This window comes from Scatophagus argus, chromosome 11 (assembly GCF_020382885.2).
Source record: "Scatophagus argus isolate fScaArg1 chromosome 11, fScaArg1.pri, whole genome shotgun sequence".
Lineage (NCBI taxonomy): Eukaryota > Metazoa > Chordata > Actinopteri > Scatophagidae > Scatophagus > Scatophagus argus.
This window is the reverse complement of record NC_058503.1, coordinates 15,196,898-15,215,526: the sequence shown is the minus strand read 5'-3', so window position 1 is coordinate 15,215,526 and position 18,629 is coordinate 15,196,898. Positions and strand designations below refer to the sequence as shown.

The window sequence follows — 18,629 nt, the reverse complement described above, 5'->3', positions numbered from 1 at the left end:
AGACAAAATAAGTTTTAGAGCTTTGGCGTCACACTCTTCTGTCATTTAAAATGCAAACAGTTGCATCAGGTGATCGTCCGAATCTGCTGTGTGACAAGAAACCATATGCTCTGATGAAGCATCCACATTATGTCCCAGCTACACTAAAGGCTGTACAGTTCAGTTGCTGTGACAATTGGTTCAGTAATCCAGGTTAAGGCAGTGAAAACAGTGTTTACATGACACAAAATGGTATACTGTGAAAAATGACTTCTTGTTGGAGCAAGCACAACTGCAGTTATGGCTTGCAGCCAATTCTTAGAGTTCTGTCTTTGGTAGTGTTTATATCAATGCATTTTAATAAAAAAAAGCTGCACATGGAAACATGCAGACAGCAAAATGTTTTTGTTGTGCTGTAGAGGTGTTATGGTAAAGACTGATGCACTGTCAAATACTGCATTCACTTTTATTCGCTGAGAAGTGTTGGTCAATCGATTCACCTAAAGACATTTAAGATCATTTACATTCAACCGCGCCGATCATCCCTCATATCAGGTAAAAATCCATACACTTTGTCAGGGGGGGTTGGCATGTGAGAGTGAGGGGGAGACAGAGACAGATTGATTCCCTCACACTCTATTACCATCTTAAGGCAAGTGATTTGACTTTGCATGGGGCAAAGGCTCCAAGATGCTGATCTCGTTATTGGATTTCCTATGATAATGCCATAAAATGTCATCAGCTGGAAAAGAGACACATCTATCATGCATGAGCAAGTGTCAGAAGTAATGACACTTTATTATGGTGCTCCTGTGTGATTTTTCTGCAAGTGTACAAGTTTGTGTGTATGTGAGAGCAGCTTTAAATGTGAAAAAAAAAAAATGCAATGAAGAATAGAGGTTGGGCTGATGGGAGTGGAGCTACTGTACTGTCTGACTCCTCGCTCTTTCTAACCCAAAGACATAATCTGCTGAATGACAAGAGACGTTTATAGCCTGGCCTCATCTGGGCAGATGTCATGCAATTGCTACAGGCTACACAACACTCCCATGTGTCTGGCTGAACTACTCGAAAGCAGGCTGGCATTTAAAATAAGTAGGTGTAAAGGGCCCTCAAAACTATAAGGGCTGAATTAGAAGTAGCACTGACTTCCATCCAGAGGGGGATAAAGACAGATGGCCACACTGAAGCCAATCAATTTGAAAGAAACATTGAATGATTTATAACCACTCTGATTTTTCCATTCTTCTATTTCTGCAAAAAAACTACCAACAAATTTGAATGAATAAGAGTGACACATGATCATCATTGCTGACATTATGATCACTGTGAAATGGTGACCCACTGGATTTCCATTGTGGTCAAATTTGGGTAGGCCTGCTGTGTATACTCCAGTAGGATCCTGTAGGATTAAGGATCAAATCCAGCAAGGTTTTAATTTCCATTGGGGTCCATTTGGGATATTGAGGTTGTGTCCTGGGGTCTTCCTGTTGGCATCCCACTTTTACCACTTCATAATAACACAACACTTACAACAATGTTAAGGCCTGGAAAATGAGAACAATCCATTTTTAAATATTGACTGATCTTTATTCATATTGACTTAAAAATATAGTTTTGACAGATTCATGTAACAAAACAGAGGGCATACGTATTTAAATGTTCTAGCTTGGGAAATGTGTAAATTCAGTGAAGAGAGTACTCTTGAAACTGCTAATACGCGACAAGATATGGTCTATAAAACTTAGTTCTCAATCATTCTGATGAGACGATACAAAGCAATGATAGTTTCTGATCATTTTTACAATAAAATATACTTTCTTCCAAACTTCAGCGTAGTTTTAAACAGATGTGGACTTTTGAGAAGCTTGCCAAACTGACCTCTTCACCGAATATAAATGTAAATGCTCTATATTGTAAAGGACAAGATTGCCACCAAAACCATCTGTTCAAATGCCAGTACAGTGCATGTGTACTGTACACTAGAGTCTACAGCATTATCAGAAAACAGCACAAAAACCTGTAATCGTCTGACTGACTTCCTGCATAAACAACACAAGTTGTGCTTGAGAATTCTACTATTGAAGTATCTAATACAACTGAAAGTATTTTCCAATTGTGAAATTGTGCGTCAATAAACTTTTCCTACAATTCCCTTTTCCCTGATAGGTTTAGATAGTACATTTAACATTCAATCATTCAGCTTTAGTAAGCATCAGCAGCACTTGATATCAGAATTGAGACGCACTGCTTGATCACTGCTGACACATTTACAACAATGTCACAAAGAAGACAGAAGATGTGATGATTTTGGTGCCAGTTCTCATATCAAATATTAGGTAAGGTGACAAATGGGCCAAACTTTTGAAGGTCCTGTGAAATGGAACTATTATCTCCCTTTTAAACTGTGACTTTAGGAAAAGAGCAAACATCGAAGTCCTGATGAAGCTAGAAAAGCTTACCTAATAAACTCTATACAAGCAAATATCAGTTATTTAAATGGTCAGGCCAGCCCATGCAAACTGTCTTCCTTTTTGTCTATCAAACACCATGAAATCACTCTGGGAGCTGTAACATGATATTGCTACAGGTGTATGAATTGGTATTGCCCCCTACATTTGGTATTGCCCCAAATGTATGAAGAGCTGGATATTATCTGAAAGTAAACAATGACTGAATTCAGTGCAAATGGAAATTAAATGACTCAAGGAAATATAGTATAGGTCCTTAAAACTCAGAGTGTAAAGTGACACTGGTGGATTAATAACATTGGTTAGGAAAACACTGAGAGAAAAGGGCGATAAAATATTGAATATTCATTAGTATTGCAACAGCATTTTAAGAGTGTACAAAATCTTTAAAAAAAGAAGTGGATAATACTGAGAGAAGTGTGAAGAGTAGTGGAGGTATACTACATCCAGTTAAAAAGAAAATAAATTCACTCCTACAAAGTGAGCAAGAGCAGAGGTCAAAACACAAAGTCCACCAAGTTGTGCTAAAAACACAATCTCACGACCACAGGGGAAATGATGGGGTGGGGGTGACAACAGACCCTGCAAGCGTTTTCAAAATCAGAGTTCACTTTTCAAATTACATTTACAGAATATATATACATATATATATATATATGTATACTGTATATATATTTATATACATACAGAAAAGATATTCCCCAAAGAAAAAAAATAAAGGTACAGTAGACCACTAAAAATGCAATGATGCTAGGAGAAATAAAAACAAACAAAAATCTTCAGCTTTAAAAAGAGGCATCATTGTCCTATTTACAGATGCACCTGGCCATCTTTTATCTACCTATAAAAATACTATCCACTTTTTATTAATTTTACTTTTTCAAAATGGTAAAACTGTTGAGTGACCCATTAGCTAAATGTCTTTGTCATCTGGTTAAAAGACAGTTATTAATTCCATTTTACAGTTTTACCATCAGTTCAATACATTGTAAACTGTGCTTACTCAACCAGTGTCATCTACCCCTGTTATCATGGCATGGTAGAATGTACACATGAATGGGTGTAAAATTAGAGTATGACAGTCATTCACAGTTGGATTCTATTGCAATGGTAGGGTATGAGTTTGTCAGCTGCTTTATGGTTTCCCTTTTAAAAAAACTGTGATTTGTTTGAGATGCGCTGTCCAAAACTATCTCAATTTGAGTAATGATAGTGAAGTTCTCATAAATATAACATATGTTTATCCAGTGCAGTAAGACTACAGGTGGACTGATATTACCGATGCTGTGAAATATATCCCCATGATATGAATGGTCAGAGCATAAAAAAGTGAAATAGAGCACACTCTATAAATAAAGTCACTGTGTCCCAGTTCAGGGGCTGGACCCTCCAAAAGTCCTAATTTTCTAGGCTGTGTGTGTTTCAACTGTCCAACAAGGGCTGTCCAAAATGTGTCTGGCTTTCATTTGGAGGACACAATTGTCTTATCATTTTCAGCCTATAATATCTGTCAAGCACTTGTGCAACAGTCAGCATTTAAGTTGTAAACTGTAACTTCTGACACCTTGTGAGACATATGTTAATCATATACATTAACTGATGAACTCTGCTGTTTGTTCTTGTTTGTGGCCTGCACATGTTAATTACAGGAGAAATTACATGGATATTTTTACTATTAATGTGGTCTAACCTTGTCAGGTACCAGTTAACCACCAGCATTTCAATGTCAGAGGCACTCTGAGGGCAACTGCATGATAGGAAATTCACGATAGGAAGCTTTAGAACACCTGAATGCAACACTAGTTTAGTCTTTGTTAATCTTGTCTCATTTGCCAATGACATGCAGGTTCAGCCTGGACCTCAGCTGCTCCAAAGCCCCTGAGCTGGGACATAGCTAGTAATCACTTTAGAGTTGATTAGAGAACATCACAGTCATAAGATGATGAAGCATTCAAACTGCACATAAAAAAACCCTCTCTGCTGCCACAATGACACCCTGAAGAGCAAAAATGAGAGTAAAAATAAAACTTTACATGCCATTTACAAACCTTGTGATAACATTTGTTTAAAACGAAAGTAGATGCACAAAATAAATAGAACTGCACAGTAAGGCCAATTTACTGGATGAGCAGTCAATATTGAGAGGGAGTTATTGTGCTCCTTTAAGTAAGAACTGTTGTACCTTAGAGTCTGTACCTCTGTTATATCTTTTAACAAGAAACTAAGATTCATGTTAACATTTGACCACAATCACAACCCCCCTTCAAATTATTTTAGTCTTTGTTTGTATTCCCTCCACACATAGCTGCTCTTTCGGTTTTCACTGCTTCAGCTGCAGAACAGTGTTTGCTACATACTACAATTCTATAGTCACCTCTGAGGAGAAAGTAAGGTAATCAACTTTGGTCTCCTCTGCCAGTTACAGTGTGCTTGCACCTTCTCCCCTGCTAGCTTTTGTAACATTGATGCATTGGTCGGGTAACATTTCTGGAATGCTAATACCGTATTTTTAACCCCTCTGCAGGATTACAACCTATTGCCTGTCGTGCGGAGTTTCTCAGCTGGTGCGCTTGGTGAGATGTTGGGTAACATGATTTCCCCGCAGAACAACAAGGGAAAGTGGTTGAATTAGCATTCAAAAAGCTAAAAGCCCCTTGTGACGCTTGCTGGCTGAGAGCGCCAGCAGGTTTTCTCCTCAAGAAGATTGGCTTTATTTTTCCACAGAGATCCATTACAAACCCTCTGGGTGACTCTCCACTGTTGTCATTGCACTTTGCTGTACAGTAGTCTACAAGCAATACAACTAATATCTTGTGGGTGATGGTAAAGAGGAGCTTTATGTAACTGACTTTCAAGTCTAAAAACAGGAAGAGGACACTTTCATTGCACCCGTTCACACACAAGAAAGTGTAAGCTTAAACTAGTAAATATGAAATCAACAGAACAACGAAGATCTCAGTATATGTAAGAGAACAGGTCTAGAACAGTTAAATCATGTTAGAAACAGACCTAAGTAAATGACACTTGACCAGTGACAATTCAAACCCCCTGTAATAATCACATTTCTACTGAGTCTGACATTTCAGCAGGACATCTACTGTTGTATCATGGCACTAATCTGTCCTCCATTATACTTTTATGCCAGTAGGCTTGATGTCCCTTTATGATGTGGTAACTTGTGCCTCAGCTGGAGCTCAACTGGATGATTATTATCCCCTGTAAAACCTGAGAAGGGAAGAAAACACTGCACCAGGGCAACATCTGTGTTTTGGACAATAAATCATCAGCACTGCTTGTGTGACACTTCCCACCGCCTGGTATTTTCAATGTAGAGGCACAATGTTGTGTAACAGTGTTTGTGTATTGGTAGGTCAGAAGTGAGGCACGCGCAGGCATAAGTCGGTCTCCAAATTTCATGACATTATCACCTATGGGTGGGTGATATAAAATAGAATTTTATATCAATCTATACCACTAGATTTATATTGTGATGTCACTTCACGATGTACAAAATTTTTTGGAAATTCAACTTAGAAAGTTTTTATAGCTGCAAATGTCTGGTTAAAGGAGCATGCCATCACTTTTACTCCTAATGAGCTGTGCTACTCGGCCTGTGAATGAAAACAGCTGTGTAATGTCCTGTGTAGTTCTGGAGGGAGCTTTCCAAAGTCTTAGAAAATTACTCTAGTGATGACACTGATGGCACTATCAGGATGATCCCTGGCTAAGGCTTGAGATATAATTTTTTAACAGAAAGCCTGCATCACAAACCAAAAGTCTTGATTTTAGCGGTTAAATAGAGTCAGAACTGGTTAAATTTCTATCAGCTGATATTGTACATTGTTTGAAATCATCCAACATCACAATTTAATATTATGATATTCTTAAGAGTGGGGATGTGCCTTTGTTAGTAAAATGTCTGATGAAACACATAACATGAAGCCTCAGTGCAGTGGAAACTAACTATTTTCTCTCTGTAAATTATATCTGCAACATGATGAGAAAAAATAAATTGCCGCTTAGAGCGAGAATAACAGCAAAATCATTTGGCTGTGGCAGAACCTTGAGTGCTATTGAATTATCAACCCCAGCCGAAATTAGGCTTCAGAGTCATTTGACGACAGATGCTAGTGGTCTCCATCAGAGATTACTGTGGCATCTGGCTGTATTATATCAGTACAGAAAGCTAACCTTCAGTGGATTCAGTGATAACTTGTGATGTCTTACCATTAATGTCAAACACTTCTACAAAAGACGATGTCCCATTTTCCCACGGTTGTTCAGTGGTTAAAATGTGGAGGAGGCCTTCTTAGACAGTTCTGGCAGACACTTTTTCTGAACCACCTTAACCTCTAGGGGACAGAGCAAGGCCCTGTAGTGGTGAATATGTGGTCAAGGGTTTGTTTTTTATCACATAAAACTGAAGACTGAGAGCTGCAAAGATCTTTTGCAGATCCATTATCCTCGTCTTTTGATGTACTTTAACATTGCTCCAGACATCCACTGAGCTTTTTTTGTTTTTCCAGATTTGTGCCTGTCTTCAAATGACATGTAATTGGTTTATTTACAGCTCAGCAGTGTTAGCCATCTGCACAGTGCTCTTTTGTGGCTGTTTGTGTAAGAGTAAATGTAAGAGAAGGTGACAAGGTAAACAGATCCCTGATGTCTAAAAACAAAAACAAACAAACAAATAAAAAAACAATGCTGATTGAGATTCTAAAATCATATATTGCCCCCTCATGTTCAGTTTTCCCCATTAAAAGGTTTGTCCATTCCCAAGCATCACTTCCTTTGAAACGTTATTCCTTGTTCTGCAGTTGCCGTTGGTTATGTCGGTCACGATGCTGCTTACGATGATCTTATGAAGGTAAAATTGAAGTGGATGGATTGCTGGCTCTTCAGACTGGATTTCTTTGGATGAAAGACGAACAAGAAGGATACTGATGTGGGAAGTTAAGGGTCGTCCTCTGAGTAGTCGACCTTTTAAATCCCATTCTAGCCATGTCAATAATCTGCTGGATGCTTTCCACCAGCTACTGGGTGATATCACAGCTTTCCATAAAACTGTGGTGACATTTACTTTTCCGTTGACCCTTTCTCTGCGCTGCACCACTGGCTGCCATTATCGGCACACTCTGTCTTTCAGCACAAAGTCTCCTCTGGAATATATTTTAAGTGGCAGCAGGTTTATCTGTTAGTGCATGTGTGTATTTACTTATGAATCAGTGTATGGTTATTATTGGTATGTCTATGCTGCAGGCATGTTAACATGTTTTAGGTATGATATGAGCTGTGTGTGTGATAAATTTTTGAAATCCATTACTGGTGCAGCAACATTTAAAAGTCAAAGAAGCGTGTAGGCAGGCATGCAAGTCACATCTGGTCTCTTTAGTCTGACTGCATGTTTGCTGGTAAGTCATAACACAACTCCATGTGCATTAGTCATTTGACAGACTGCACAAAAGTAAAAAAAAAAATGTGTGTGCATACTTTAATGTGTGCGTGTGTGTGTTTAATGTGTTCTAGCTGGGTGGAAAATGTGCCAAAAGGACATGGTGAATTGTAATTCATGTGTGGATGAAGAAAAGCATGTAAAGGCATGGCGATCCTCTCTTTGGGCTAACCTCAGTTCATTTCTCCTTTTTCTCTTACAAAACATCCAATTTCATCCTTTCATTGTGTTGTTTTTGTACCTTTCTGGTACTAAAGATGGCAGGACAGTGAGCTCCAGAAAAGGACCAACCTTGAAGAGCTGTGTCTACTTACTTTACACATCAGGGCCAGGGATGGAGCTAAAAAAGATGGTTTGAATGTCAAGTGAGGCTGCCAGTAGTCCTGTCAAGAAAAGGCAGAACCTTAGGGTGAGCATAAAAGACTCGCAATCAGACATAACAGAGAGATGTGTTCAGAGCGGATGAAGGAGATCGCAGGTTGAGAAGTACTGTACGTAAGGACTGTCCAATGTCCATTCATCTCCTTCTTCATCCCTCTTGTCATCCCTCCATTGTGCTACAGGTGGATCACTACACTACAGTGTTCCTCTGTCTGTATGGAGGGGGTGGCAACACATTGCCAGCTTTCATAGCAGCCTCAGACAAGTACTCCTGGTTTTCGGCCACAGCAGGGCGAATGCGTCCATTCTGCCGGTAGAAGAAGCGTGTGCTGCAGTCCTGCAGGTACTCAGGATTGTGCAGTGAGGACTTCGGGGGTAGACTGTGCTGCCAGTATTCAGGATTGTCAAAAGTGGCCTTCTTGCCTTTCTTATCAAACATGATGGTGCTGCTGGTGACGCCTGAGTGCAGAGGATGCCCCGAGTGCCCTGGATGCAGAGTGTGTGATGGATATGAAGGGTGGGGGATATGGCCAGGGGGCACCACATATCCAGTGGAGGAGGAGACTGTGTGGCTTGATGTTGATGGGTTGACTGTCTGCGATACAGATTGAGCTGCAGAGGACACAGGGCCAGGGACAGACACTGCACCAGCTAATCCATTTTTGTCCCCAGGGTTAAGGAAGGTATTCAGGTACAGTGGCTCATTGATATACTCATCGTCCCCATGAACGGACTGGTTCTTCGGTGCAGCAGCAGCTCCAGCCATGTGCAGAGTGTGGCAACCTGCTCCATCGATCATTGCATGGGCATCACCATTCCTGCGACGTGTGACGAACGGGTTTTCCTCTACTGGGTTGAGATAGTCTGGAAAATAAAAGGTGATGGTAAGATTATGTAAAATCTCTTCATCTCTGTTGACTCTCTATTGTAGCCATTGAAAAGTAATTAACTCCTACTCTAATGCTTAAAGTGTGAAGTCCATTTATAAAGATGCAATATATAAATAACCTAATTATAACTTTTAGTATTAGCCAAAGGTCTGCTATCTTTATGGAAAAGGTAGCAGTTCTCAAAACTGTTGAAGTCACCTGAGTTGTTCTTGTCTCTCATGGCAGTCATGTAGCCATCTTGGTCTTTGTCTGATTTTGCTCCTCGTTCCGCTAAAAGACCTGTTGGATCTGCGCTGTAACGTTGTCCACTACTATCCTCCCCTATACCTTGGGAAGCAAAAAGACAGCAAGAAATTATGAAAGAAATTTTAAAAACAGTACCTAACAACACTTTTCCTCATACATGACAGACTCCTGGATACAGATCTATTTTTTGGGTTGACTTTAGGTCTTCGTGACTTGAGATGATTTTTATTTACATTTTTCATCTGTTGTCAAACTACTATGCCACATTCATAGCTTACCACCACTCTCCAGTGACTAGACATTAGATAGATACACATTTATTTATTAAGCCTACTTATGACTTGATTTCTTCTTTTCCTACAAAAAAAAAAAAAATCTGCACAGGGGGCATAAATGGACCCACACCACCACTGCTGCTGTTTCTCTTCAGTTGCACAAGAAATGTAATATGTGGCTCAGTTTTGCCAGACAACTGCTAGATTTGAGCTTATCCTTTTGTTCTCAAATCCAAAATCCTCTACTGAGTCATCCACTGTCGCAGTACAATACCAATGAGGAACCAGCACATAAGGTCAGACAAAGAAATCTGCTCACTGGGAGGTGGTTTCCATTAATGAGATATTGCACAAATTATGTTCAGGTTATTATTCAGGATTAGGATTTTTAAAAGCTATTACCAACTTTTATCATTCTGTATTTTTCTACTAGAATTGTGGAAAAGGGCTGATGAGTATGGAAAAAAACAAGACCATACAACAGCTTTTAAGTAACTTTATAAGTAAGACAATTTACAAAAACTATTATCAAACTTTGTATATCTCATAAAATGATAATAATTCAAAATCTAAAGGAGAAAGAGAGGGACTTGTTATGAAAATGCCAATGGCTTAATCAGACTATTACATTCCTTGTAGCGACTGCAGTTTTCACAGCAGATGCAAACACAGCTGACAACACTACATGCATATTAAGACAGTCATTAGAAATTCCAGCATATAAACTTTAGTCATAAAAATGCACAATGATTTCAAACAATTAACTGTCCACTGAATGTGTGAAAAACATTTATAACAGCTGAACTAGGTTTGATAGACTTTTCTCACTCTTGCAATGTACAATTTTCAGATAACACTTTTCTTTACCTTGTCCTGCAGTCAGCGCTGAGCCGGCCCCAAGGGTGCTTGACCTTGGGGAAGCCTGCTTCCTCAGAGTGCCGTTGCAGCGAGGGTCATCCTGGTTGCCACGGCCAAATCCACCAACAATCTGCCCCGCCGAGGCTAGGTCCTGTGGAGGGAGGCAGCCTCCCGACACGGGTGGAACAGAGACCACTCTGGGCAGGGTAGCCAGCATGTCCTCCATGCTGAAACTTGGGTCCTGGTAGCCAAACTGGTTCTAGGTAGAAGGAAAGGAGGGAGAGGGTTTAAGTGAAGACAGAGAGGCAGGGATGTTAGACACAATCCAAAGCCACGCCAAACCCTCTGAGATAAGTGGGGAGTCATGCTAAAGTTTCTTTTCTTCTCTTCTATGGATGATTTAAGTTCAGCTTATTCTCCAAGTGAGGTTAGAATTGTGTGTTGTTCAATCTAATGGCTATAGACTAGTTCTGAAAGCAGGTGACCTGATTCAACAGTGAGGTACAAGAAAAAAAAATTATAATAATCACAAATGAAAAAATAAACGACAAAAAGAAGGTAATTCACGTTCTTTGTACTATTGTTCATCTGTAATATTTAAATGTGACAGGCAGGGGAGACAAACAACAGTGCCAAACAATGATATGACGGCATGCCAAGGACAATTTAATTAAAATGATTTTAATTAAAACGCTCTATGCAGCTAAGTCTTAAAGTAGCCATATCAGCCCTGCCCTGCTGTGTGCATTTGTGTCTACGTTCATAAGTAAAAGGGCTTTTTAGAACCTCACTGGGTGCTTTATTCTGATTTATCTTTTTTCTGCTTTACATTCTCTCACTCCCTCTTTGCTAAGCACCTGAGAAGTCTCTACATATGCTAATGGGATGGAAAATTATTTTTTTCCTCTTGTACTCACTTTTCCTTAAAAGTTCCTGGATTTTCGTTTTATGAATTAAGGTGCAGGTTCAAATTCCACTTCTGATCAGCAGCTTTTATACTCATTTATTTATCAGGTTCCCAAATTATTCATGACTTTTGGCATCCTGTATACCACAAGAAAGTAGTTCCTCACGCCTGCACTATGAATCAGACCAAAGTCTTTTATTAGAAGTTAGAGATGGGTCAGTCTCCAATGAGAGAAATACTTAATTAGCAGCAGTAAAATTGTCAAATCAAACCAAAGTTTTACTACTGGCATGTCCTGGACAGACACTAATTGGATCTAAATATAAAGTAGGGAATCTCTGTCTGTCTGCACTACCTTTTGTAGACAGAAAGTTGGGTTAATCAACGTCACTGGTTAAACCTATTGAGTTGTCAGCTAATTTGAGTTTTAATGTTTATGTTTTGATAACTCTACACATTCAACTTTACATGTGAAGTAGTTTGGATGAACATTTTTTCAGAAAGTTGCAAGCAGCAAAACCAGAGGCTAATTGGCCAATTATGACCAGGTGCAGCAGTGTCTGTTCAAAATACTGGTCATTTTGAACAGGCACTACTGAGGCGGAAAAGGCCCAGAGTCTATTAGGAACTGTGTGTAACTGCATTTTTTTTTTTATTGTCAGTTTATCACTGTTGGATTCTACATCGCTTTCTCATCCAGTGGTCTGTACTTTAAGCTTGACGGATTTAGTTAAAGCTCCAGAGCTCAGTCTGTGTTTTCATTCCCTTGTAACTTTATCTATTAAATCACCCTCTGAGTCCTCACTCACTTTTCCTCCCTGCTCTCTTGTCTGAGTATTCTAAAAAGAAAATACCATTACTAACCTGGATATAAAAGGTAAAATGTCTTTGAATAATGTCTGAATTCAGTGAAGCAAACTGAAAACGTCACAGTCACATTACTTTTTCAAGATCTTGGCCATAAAGCTCATCATAGACCTCATTAATCCACTGTAGAAACAGGGTGGACTGTGGGTAAGTAAAATATAACACTTGAATATCAGGAGAGTCGAGTAAAGTGTCTCATTTAAATGTCTCTCTGTTAAAAAAACAGAGGGAGTGTGTTTTGGTCACTATTAAACTTTCAGTTCTTGCAAATTCAGTCACTGCTATGCATGAGGATGCATATTAATCATGACAGTTTAGTAATAACAATGTGAATATGAGATTGCTCAACTATGCCAACTGTGAAGATTATATTTATGTATAAATGCTGCATTTTGTTGGCTACAGTAATTGAGTTCATTACTATCATCTACATGATGAATTAATTCAGTATGCACCCTAATAAGAAAGCCCATAAACAATGATACAAATACAAATATTACGCAAACAAATAATGTGTCTTCCTCTGAAATGCACCACACAGAGTTTGAAAAGGAGTCATGTCTCTCATTGGCATTCAGCAGGCATTTCTATCCTGACTCAGACACTGGAAGATGTTGGAATACAAAATGATGGCGTTGGCTGGCTGTGTGACTGATTTTGTGGTAGATTAAAGTCCAAAGATAGACGATGAACATTTGTAGAACTGAAGGAATCTGGCTGCAAAACCCCAATTTTGAAGAAGGTAATTACCATAGTTTCACGATGGAGAAAGACCAAGGGAAACCAACAGAGAAAGAGAGAGCAACAGGGGGATGAAAGCAAAAGTAAGAAAGCTGTGTGAGCTCTGTATTAAGATCTCAATCTTTTGTGTTTGAACAAGAGAGTCCTGCAGTACACGCTGAGAAAACTCATTCCCATATCACTTTAGAGATCCACTGAAATGATCTGAATTTGTACTTTCACTTAATACTGCCTCCTTCTCCGTCATGGCTCAATCACCCTGCTGCTACTCTCATAAAGATATGGTAATATGAAAGAGCCCATGTAAAATTAAAAGACATGCAACTAAATTCTAATTGACTCTACAAATGAACAAAAACAAACAAGCAAACAAACAAACAAACAAATAAGCATAACAACCAAAGTACCACGCTGAATTCAAATTAATTTTTCTCAGGTATGACTTGATTATGTTTGATTGTCCTTTTTATATCATATAGAAATGTACATTTATGACAGTGTGGCTGATAGCATATGATAAAGTATCATATAAATTCATTTTTTCAAAATACTACGGTGACATTGGAAATTAGATGAAAGACCTTAAAGTCTGTCCTGTACCAGACCTTACAATGAATTTCCTTTTGGGAGCTGAATTACAGCTTCAACTTTGCTTAAATAAGCTACTTTAGAGACAAAATTGAAGCCAATTTCAGTGAAGGAAACATGCTGGTTTTTAACACACTATTGGAGTCTCTATTTCCCCTTAAGGTTTTGTGTGAAAATGTCTACAATGAACTAAAAACCTGAACTGGTCAGAACACTGGGTTAAATGGCTGGTATACAGACAAGCCATGAGACAGAGTTACTGATAGCTTTAGGGATACCTCTCATAGATAAAGTGAGAGCAACACATCCTGAGCAAAAACAAATCAGCACTGCCATCTTTTCGCATCATAGTAACTATCAGAAAAAAACGCCAAACTAAACAGACGTCTCAGTGATAACATTCATTTCGCTCCCATCATCTTGGAAAGCTATTCAAAAGCCATTAGTTAAAACAACCCACTGCTAATAGGACAGAGAAATATTACTGTGTCCTCTCAATACGACTTTTTAAATGTACCTGTTTTATTACTCCCATGTCCAACTTGTAAAACTGCTCGGAAGTGTAAAGGATATGATATAAGGACACAATTATTCAAGTCTGTCTTCAACAGTAGTCAGTTGCCCATATAAACATTGAACATGAGTTGTTTAACTTCTCCTTTAAGGTATTTGGAGATTCTTAAAAGACCTTGTTGGAGTCCATGCGTGTGCGGGGGGTGTATGCCAGTGGTGGGATGTTGAAAGAGTGGGGCACCAGGTATTCTTCAGCATCCATCAGGTCCTCCAGCTCCTCCTCATCCAAGAGGCTTTGGAAGAACTTGCTGTCATTGGGGCTGGGCAGCTTCATGCGGTCATCACCCTGAGAAAACATGTGAACAGCATGTGTGAATTCAGTAAATTGTATTTGTAATTAATGATAAAGAAATACTGTAACTAATCAGCAGAAGTACTCCATGGAAGATTTCTCACTAATTTAAGCCTAATACAGTAATTTAGTGTAACATAGGTAATACAATTAGTAGTTAAATGTCTTACCAAGGAATAAAGCATGTAAAGTATGATTTGCAATGGAATTTGCACTCCCTGTATAAACTGGTAAAATATTAGAAAATGACACAAAAACAAGCACAAAGAAGTTTTCACTTTGAAGGTAGCTGTCTGTTTTTTGTTTTTTTTTGTTTTTTTTTTTAGACAAAATCTGAGGTATGTCGTCAACATTTACCTACCTGAATGACCAGGTATCTCTGGGGATCACGAGCCATCCGAGTGAACTCTGCTGCCAGCTCCTTGAACTTGGGCCGACTGTCTGCATCAATCATCCAGCCTGAAAAATGTGTTTGTGTTAGTGTCGGGCCAACTAATGTTCAAGCCTGTAGCATACTTGATATTTTTAATTTGGTGTCAAGGGTTCTAGAGAAACTCATATATGTATGCAATGCTCTTTTGTGTGCTATTTGCATAAATACATTCATAATAATTTGACTTTGATATAAATCTTTTGAGCCCTAAATAACATATTATTTTTCACTCAAGTACATGCACTCATGGCTGCAGTGTTACTGACTCTCATTAAATATGAAAGGTCTGTATGAGGAAGAAGAGCAACGCTTACTGCAAAACAAAACAAAAACAAAAAAAAGATAGCCCAGCTTAATAATAATAACAATATACATCTCTCATATGTCTCAGATCACAAGTAAAGAACGAGTAACTTGCATTCTCTAATAAAAATTCTCATTTCAAGAGTCTCAAAACATTTTCCACCTTGAATATTCCATTACATACAACATTCCTGATTGTCTTATAATGACCATTTACAGACTTTTTGACAAAGTTATTTTTTTTTAACACAATGACTTTGTCCAGTCTAAAGATGAATACTGTTTCATCACTAGAATGGCCATATGGAGAAAAGTGCTCTGCTGCCAATTTCTCGGTGAACACAAGGGTATGATGCCAAAGCAATCATGTGATCTGGCCCTGGGTAGAACCCATCTAGGTATCCAGGGAAATAACAGAGAGAGATCGACAGACAGAAATATGTGGCTTTACAAGCAAGTACACACATACAGATACAAGAGATTTCACATGTAAAAATGATCATCTTTTATCTTGGTATCTACTTTCATGCCAACGAAGCCTGGAGGAGTAAAGTGAAGAGAATATAAGGAAGTGCATTTCCACCACATGTGAGCAGTGCACTGTGTGTCTTTGTATTTGGGTGTATTACTTCTGCATGTGTATTGGTGCAAACAAAAAAAAAGGGCAGATAACAGTCAGGTGACAGTGACCTCTTCCTGCTGTGTCAGTGTGTGTGTGGTTGCCAGGTTGGCGCAGGTTCAGGGTATCAGTAAGAGCCAAGGTGACAGCAAGGCCCAGAGGCTGCAGCCCGGAGACTAGAGGACAAGGCCGAGGTGGAGCTGGCAGCAAGTCTTTGTCGTGGCAGCAGTGGCCAGAGGTTACATCACCACCTGTGGCCCCGGTGCCTGATGGCGTGACAGCAGTGACCGACCAGTAAGGCACATGTGTGTGTGTGGTTGGGCTCACAGAAGGCCTTAAAAATGACTTCCTCTTTCAAAGACTTGCTCACCGTTATTGCCGTCAGGCAGGTGTTAATTGTAACATTATCAGCCGAAAGTACACACTGAAAAGTAACAGCTGGATTGAGTTTTACACTGGTAATATTTCTGCTTTAGAAGTTGATTCCTTGACACCACAGAGACCCTCTTGTTCAGAACAGCTGCTGTGGCATTTTGAAAATCACTCAGTGAAAGCGTAATTATTTTTGCCTGCTTCAGTTTGCCCCCTCTTCACCTTTAAAATCCACTGGCTTTTCTATTGTTCGAAATCTAGTGTTTGGAGAAAAAGAAATGGAAATCATGTACCACACTGTCAAATCTTATTCAGAAGCTTCACAGCAAATGTCTTTTTGTAGCTTAAATATTTGCTGAGACTGTTAGAAAAGATATTGATATAACCATAGTAATTTTTGAGAATGTGCTTTGTGGTGATGTCACATATGATTATATTACCGTAATTTCCGGAGTATAAGCCGCTACTTTTTTCAAACACCCAACGGCTTAAACTATGATACGGCTAATGATGCTTCTTTTTAAATTTAGTGGGTGCGGCTTATATTCAGGTGCACTCAATAGTCCAGAAATTATGGTATATTTTATGGAGTTTCTTGTATTTTGCAGAGGCTGGACATACATTTGACCATGACCATGTAGACGTCGATGGTGCAGATGGGCGGCTGAGGAAGACGCTCTCCTTTCTCTAGCAGGTCTGGGATATCTCTGGTGGAAATCCCGTCATATGGCTTTCCTCCAAAGGTCATTACTTCCCAAATGGTCACCCCTAAAAAAACAGAAGAGGCAAGATGGAAGACAGACAAAAAAAAAAAAAAACGAGAGGCATAAATATAAGAGCACAAGAGAGGAGAGATCAGAAAAGTAGAGCAGGAAGAGAAACAATGTCACAGAGAACAGTAGAAGAAACATTAGAAAAATTGAGATGAGAAGAAGAAAAACAAGAAGATTTAAGAGTAGAGAAGATTAAAGAGTTGACAGGGGCGGGTTATACAGCAAGAGTAGAGAAGAGATATAAAAGACAGAAACGGGAAGAAAAGGAAGTGACATTGTTTAAAACGAGAAAAAATGAGAGACAAAAACAAGTAAAAATGGAGAAAAGTAAAGAGAGAGAGAGAGAGAGAGAGATCAATACAAGAAAGAGGGAAAACGAAGATGTGAGAGAGCAGAAGAGATCAGAGGGGACGGGATGAAGGGACAGGAGAGAATACAATTAAAGAGCAGAGGACGCAACAAAACAAAGAAGGAAGGACAAGATAAGAGGACACAAGTCAACGGAGGACAGAAGAACTAATCACAGTCTTGAAAGTCATCAGTCAATCTGAACTTTCAACAGTCTTCAGCTTTAATCATGTTAGTGTTAATGAGCTAATGAGTGGTAAGCAGAGTAAATGCACATGATAAGATGGAGATATAATAGCTTGCGGTCATAGAGGCCCACTGGGGACATGGACGCACTAAACTGCACTGATAATTTTAATCAAACACACATTATTCACTCTGATATGACCCGTCTTGCATACTTGTTTTTTGGAAATCTTTTTAATGACTTCTTCTAGAGTCACTGTTAGACTTAGACAGGAAATTGCTATTAACAGCATAGCAATAAAAATCCCATAAAAGATTGGATTCTAGATCTAAATCTCCCTGTCACGCTGATAACTGTGATGACTGACTTTAATATAACAAGATTCAACGGACCAGATCACCCAGTTTGCATTTTAGAGTGACCGTACTTGCCCGATAGTTAAGCAGTTAAACGAGTAGTGGAAATCAGCAGCCACCTATAAGGAACACGCTTTCACCAGATCAACTTGCATTCACAGTCTTTAAGTTTTTTTTCATACTTCTGCATGTTTTCGTTCTGCATATTACTACTGTGACTTGTGTTTGTCTCTGCCTGGACAACTGGCGACCCTGTCGCTCAGTGGACCCTGTGGTTGCTAATCTCATTGAAGGCTTTCCTCTGTTCTGACCCCACAATGGTGGAATGAACTGAAGTCAGGACAGCAGAGTCACTGGCCAGAGTCACTACTGCAGGCTGAAAACCCACTTTTAAGATTTCAGTCCACATACATTTTTAGTAACTACTCACATTTTCGTGCATAGAATTGTAAAGTCTTACTGAGAAAATCAAACTACATTTATAATACTTTATAGTATTATAAGGGGGACTTGAAGCAGTGGTAAAAATGACAAGATTAGTGGAGGTAGACAATGAAGACATTACAGTGAGTGTGAAACTCTACCATAGTGTGGGAGCTGCAATGGAAAATGCTCAGCTTTAGCTGGTGGGAGAGTACTACTGAGGAAGTAAGCCCATTAATCAGTGATTAACCAGTAAAATGAGACTGATATAAGGGTGATATGGTTGCACTTCCTA

At 39.1% G+C, this 18,629-nt stretch overlaps 1 protein-coding gene across 2 annotated transcripts in view; it reads right to left on the bottom strand.

Moving 5' to 3' along the window:
- Window positions 1–1,530: 1,530 nt before the first annotated feature.
- LOC124067002 (receptor tyrosine-protein kinase erbB-4-like) overlaps window positions 1,531–18,629 on the bottom strand; it is a 280,015-nt gene continuing 262,916 nt past the window's right edge. For both annotated transcript variants that reach the window (XM_046403975.1, XM_046403976.1), the window contains exons 23-28: window positions 16,869–17,015; window positions 14,882–14,979; window positions 14,344–14,514; window positions 10,562–10,811; window positions 9,372–9,500; window positions 1,531–9,147 (exon numbers count right to left, since the gene is read on the bottom strand). In XM_046403975.1, the coding sequence (XP_046259931.1) occupies window positions 8,474–9,147; window positions 9,372–9,500; window positions 10,562–10,811; window positions 14,344–14,514; window positions 14,882–14,979; window positions 16,869–17,015 (1,469 nt within the window). In that variant the 3' untranslated portion in view covers window positions 1,531–8,473. The remainder of the gene's footprint in view (window positions 9,148–9,371; window positions 9,501–10,561; window positions 10,812–14,343; window positions 14,515–14,881; window positions 14,980–16,868; window positions 17,016–18,629) is intronic.